The sequence below is a fragment of the Perkinsus marinus genome, assembly GCF_000006405.1.
Source record: "Perkinsus marinus ATCC 50983 genomic scaffold scf_1104296958444, whole genome shotgun sequence".
NCBI lineage: Eukaryota > Perkinsozoa > Perkinsida > Perkinsidae > Perkinsus > Perkinsus marinus.
The window spans coordinates 33037-37716 of record NW_003206792.1 but is presented as its reverse complement, the minus strand read 5'-3'; the positions used below and the strand labels follow the sequence as shown (position 1 = coordinate 37716).

Genomic DNA, 4680 nt, shown 5'->3' with positions numbered 1-4680 from the left:
TTGGAGGATGAGTCCAACTATATGAGCAAGTAGCAATACCCATAGCAGCTGGAAGCCTGTGAAGGCTCCAGCCTGTAGATCGGCTTCTAGATTACCAGGATCGAGATAGGCCAATGACATAAGCCAACCAGGACCAGCATACTTGCAAAATGTCCGAAACGAGAACTTAACACCGGGCGGGTCAATCGGTATTTCGACTTGCTTCTCCTTGCCAGTTCTCACAGGCAACTCCGAAGGCTCATCCACTAATTCTACGCTTTTGCCGCTTGAAATGCTACTCGAGTCGATAGCCAGAGGCGTCGAGTTAGACTCCTCCGTAGACGGATCGGGGACGTGTGACATTGTACTAGGACTAACAATCTAAGTATTAGGAAAGCATGAGCCCACCTATTCCTACACCCTATGGCATGTCACGGCAACTTCATCAGTGAAGACTATCCCTTCCGGCCATCTACAACAAAAACCCCGTACAGGCGATACCACTATTCTTGACACCATTGTTACACTGTAGTAGACAGTATAAAAACCGCTCGCCGCTGGCTAGGGCCTGATGCCTCAGACTATCACCCCTGCGAGGAAAGACGGGGGCATCAACCCTCTCAAGAGAATAGATTCTGCCCTTGCCAGATGTGGAATCAGTTTGCGAAGGGGAACCGAGAGGGGCACCAAGCTTGTATCGACTGCGGACCAAAGACGACTCGAAATGCTCGGCGTCACACGTGGCCTCGGACATAGCTGGGCGTCACCAGGAGACAGAACGCCCAGCGAAGCCAATAATCCCACCGTGGAGTGGACTTGAATATCCCCACTTATACCTTTCCACCGAAGGTTCAGCCGAAGCATCTGGGTGCAAGGGCTCGTCTTTCCAAACACGGAAATGGTCACTGCGCTTTACGACACTGCAGCGGATGGGAGATGGATCTCGATAGGAGAATGCCGGTGGCGTTCACGCCCCTGGCGCCACTGCTCCATACCACTCTGTCAGCGTACTCGTACATCCCACTCGCACAGCCACCACCACGCATATGGTCCCCTCCGGAACAACGATGGGGAGAAGGGGGTAGAGAGGCGCACAGTCGTGAAGGCAGGCCTTGAATTCCCAACAGGCCCATCAGCGATCCTTCAACAGGCGATATGACCCCGTGCAGGTCTGTACCCTGAATCTATATCCATACTATTGATAAAAGAGCAGCAATCGTCGTCAAGGGGTCTGTTTCACAAGGATGCTTAATTTAAGGCGCCTTGAGCATTCCTAAACGCAAGGCGCCTTAACGTGCTTACTTAAGTAGTGAAATAGGATGTCCTTATTACTTAAGGTATACTTAAGGCGTTACTTAAGTTTGAGGCGCAGTTTGCTCCTATGAAAAGGCCCAAGGTTTCGATTTCACTGCGTTTTCCAATTTATTCCCGACGAGCTAGATTATAGTTGTTACTCTCGGTGTGTTCAATAGACCTTCAAGAGCCCACTCAGGATGAGATATCACATGTAAAACTCGATCTTGGGAGCGCTCTAAGAACTCAGGAGAGACCCCATCTAATTACACACGCCAACTTCCAACGTGTAAGAAGTGCAAGATTTTGAGAGAATGACAAGTTGCGAATGCCGTGGGGTTCGTCGTCGTCGTCTGTGGTGATGGACTGTAGACCATCACGACAGTCGCGCTACTGCATCATGATAGGCCTCACCATGGTTCTCAACAGTTTAGGAGTGATCCTATGCCCACATGAATCATTCAACACGCCCGGCCCTCGTTGGTCTCCTGTTCATCGCAATCTGCATCTTCCTATCATTCACCATAGTCCCAAGATTCCTATACCCTCTAGTAGAGACGCCTTCTAGTATCAGTCCAAGCCCATCCCCCTGGCTGAACAGAACAGTCGTCAGCTTCGTCACCACTACAGTGAAGGGCTGTAGTGTGCTGGGCTCTACTGCACTTATCCTTCGTGCCCTGATAAGAAGGAGAGCCGTAGCAAGAGGCTCAGGAGCACCTCCTGAGAAGGAGGCTGAGGCTCGAAGGGTTATGGCTAGGTTCGCCGAGAAATATGCTCGACGAACAGGGACTAAATTCTGCCGAGACCGAAGGGTCACCGCCCGAGTAATCGAAGGTCTAGCAAAGGTGGTGTCACACTGGTGTCACCATCGATGTTGATGACTCTTGTTGTCAGCATAAAGTGGAGCTAGGGGCACCTCTCTGCCCGTGCCGGGACTACGATGACAAGGAAGCTGAAGTGAAGCGAGCATATTGGAATTGCCCTTGTGTGCCTATGAGGTTTGTGCTATCGTCCCTACCGTAAAATATCCATGTTCTCCTCCAGGACGAAAGGGCACTGTCATTGTATGTTGTTCCTACAGCCGGACAGTGACTGGGCATCCGACAGCATCCCAAGGATCACCGTGACCGACATAGAAGACCTTGCGCTGATGAACCTTGACTGTTGCAGTGACGTTTCCACTCGTTGTTGTCTAGTGTTGGTAGTGTAGCATTAGACTGGCAGTTGCGATGGACATAGACTCACTCTCCTCGCATTCATCAGACGTAACAGTAGTAGTAGACGCATCCCCAGTGTCTGGCCCTTCCCGACCAGCCTGGCATAAGGAGGGCGAGCCGATGCAGTTGCTCAGTGTTGAACAGGAAGATGGCAGGGAAAGGGTACTGCAATAGTAGTAGTGGGTGTAGGGTAAAGGGTGCCTCAGGTTACTGTGTGCTCAAAGGCTAAGGACTACTTCATCAATAGTATTGGCAACAGGCCTGTAGCCGTAGTAGTGGTATGTGGCCTCTACCGTAATACTACTACTGCTATTCCTAGACCTACCGACGACTTCTAGTAGGTACGGGTAAATCCTACTTGCTCAACCTACTGAGCCATCACCACAATGACTCTGAGGAGCCCGGAGGTGCCGACAGTCCTGCCTTCACTGTGGGCGCTACTGTCAACGCCTGTAACGATGGACAGTGTGGAGGGGGCTCATGGGAACTCCTCAGGCACTAGTGGGATATGGATGTGGGCGAGTAGTATTAGCAATGATAAGGGTAGTTCAGTAGCATAGGACATCCTGGTGGGGGAGCACACCCTTCCCTTTAGGCCCTGTATATGTACTGCTTGACTGTGAGGGGTCCGGCAACGTTGAACACGATAGAGACCACGACTCAATACTCTTCGCCCTTGGTACCCTCTTGAGTGGTTACTTTATATACAATAGTAAAGTAACCTTGGCATCTCCCACACCACCTCCCCCTATGATGCCAACTCAGGGCGTGATCGATGAGAGTGCCATCCAGACCCTGTCGGTGGTCACCTCTCTAGCACAGCATATACAAAATGCACAGCAAGACGAAGGTAATCCTCTTGAAAGGCAGTCGTGTGAGGCCGTCCTTCCTTCTCCTCAGTGCTCACAACAGCCCCGCACTTCCTGTGGGTGGTAAGGAGCATTTCTGTAGTGTAATATTACGACTTCACCTAGTTACGTGATTTCGTCTTGGCCCTTGAAGACCAGAACCATCGCCCGATCAGCGCGCAGGAGTACCGGACCTCCTTCATGTCTATTGTGGAGCGCTATGGCTCAGATACCTCGAAATTGCTCTATCGGACAAGAGTAGTGTGGCGGCGTACCGCAGCCAAGAAAGTCGCGACTGCCGAGAGAAACTTTGCAAGTATGTTGGAAGCATTGGTCTAGCCGTTATAGTTCTGGTCTATCAATCAAAAGGTCGTCGGGTCGATACTATATTCCGGGATATATCTCACTTTTTCTCGGCCTCATCCTTCCTCTGGGTACATCTCACATGATCTCACTCATTCATAGTATTGTAGTTCGCTTGGCATGGTTTAAGACTGATGTAGAGGGATTGTGGTATGACTCTCAGCCTATTCACCCATCGCGACTGCATAGCACTGGTCACACCAGTGATCGACGAGGAGAAGCTCCAGGCCTTAGACACCGTACCGTATTCACAGCTCAGGGAGGAGTTCCGAGATCAAGTCAGCCACCTGGCTTCCCCTCAGCCTCCTCGGCTCCTTCCCAGGTTGAACTTCTGAAGACAAAAGTTTTCCGAGATTGCGCGCCCAAAACTATCAACAACGTGCCCGTCACTGGCATCATGTTTGCGAGGCTACTAGATCAGTACGTTCACTCAATCAACAGCAACGAGGTGGTGTGTCCCTACCTCCCCCAGTAGCCGTAAGTGGCCCTTGTAGATACCCAAGGTGGGCTCGGTGTGGCAGGCGTTGCAGGCTCAAGAGGGGGAGAGGGTACGCGGGGTCCTGATGGCCGCCTGTGGGCACGAGTAGTAGTAGTAGGTGCTGGGGGAGTGCTCGAATGAATACCGAACGTTGGTGAGAGACCGTGTGAAGCCGAACCTGCCGATCTTAGAGGCCGAACTCACTGCCAGCATCAAGGCAATACGCCTAGAAGTAGTGATGGGCTTGGCATTGTATACACGGCAACATGTATGTTGACAGGTGTACAGCAGATTCAAAAAGGAGTCTTTGGGGGAGAAGAAGGTCGTAGCTCAATATAAAGAGCAGTTGAAGGACCTCATGGATGATGTAGATAAAGAAGTAATCAACTGTGACCAGCTCTGCCGGTATTATGCCCTGGGTAGATCATCAACAGCAATGAGGTGATGGCTCGAGAAGACTGTACAAGACTGTTGAGACTCTATGGCAGCCAATAGCACACCG

General features: G+C 51.2%; 3 protein-coding genes across 3 annotated transcripts in view; 1 reads left to right on the top strand and 2 right to left on the bottom strand.

Moving 5' to 3' along the window:
• The window catches only part of Pmar_PMAR008300 (hypothetical protein), a gene marked incomplete at its 5' end in the record, with an annotated part of 2227 nt that extends 1885 nt beyond the window's left edge, over positions 1 to 342 (bottom strand). The window contains one exon of the mRNA XM_002774306.1: positions 1 to 342. This exon is cut by the window's left edge and continues 4 nt beyond it. Coding sequence (XP_002774352.1) covers positions 1 to 342 — 342 coding nt within the window.
• A 241-nt stretch (positions 343 to 583) lies between these two features.
• On the bottom strand, positions 584 to 733 carry Pmar_PMAR008299 (hypothetical protein; the record flags this gene model as incomplete). Its single annotated transcript, XM_002774305.1, has 1 exon — positions 584 to 733. A coding segment is annotated over one exon (150 nt), but the record flags the coding sequence as incomplete, so codon positions are not given.
• A 1288-nt stretch (positions 734 to 2021) lies between these two features.
• The window catches only part of Pmar_PMAR008298 (interferon-induced guanylate-binding protein, putative), a gene marked incomplete at both ends in the record, with an annotated part of 2798 nt that continues 139 nt past the window's right edge, over positions 2022 to 4680 (top strand). The window contains 13 exons of the mRNA XM_002774304.1: positions 2022 to 2117; positions 2167 to 2229; positions 2696 to 2783; positions 2831 to 2941; positions 2985 to 3032; positions 3085 to 3206; positions 3255 to 3339; positions 3567 to 3653; positions 4003 to 4148; positions 4195 to 4248; positions 4297 to 4410; positions 4459 to 4557; positions 4602 to 4638. Of these exons, the coding sequence (XP_002774350.1) occupies positions 2022 to 2117; positions 2167 to 2229; positions 2696 to 2783; positions 2831 to 2941; positions 2985 to 3032; positions 3085 to 3206; positions 3255 to 3339; positions 3567 to 3653; positions 4003 to 4148; positions 4195 to 4248; positions 4297 to 4410; positions 4459 to 4557; positions 4602 to 4638 (1150 nt within the window). The remainder of the gene's footprint in view (positions 2118 to 2166; positions 2230 to 2695; positions 2784 to 2830; positions 2942 to 2984; positions 3033 to 3084; positions 3207 to 3254; positions 3340 to 3566; positions 3654 to 4002; positions 4149 to 4194; positions 4249 to 4296; positions 4411 to 4458; positions 4558 to 4601; positions 4639 to 4680) is intronic.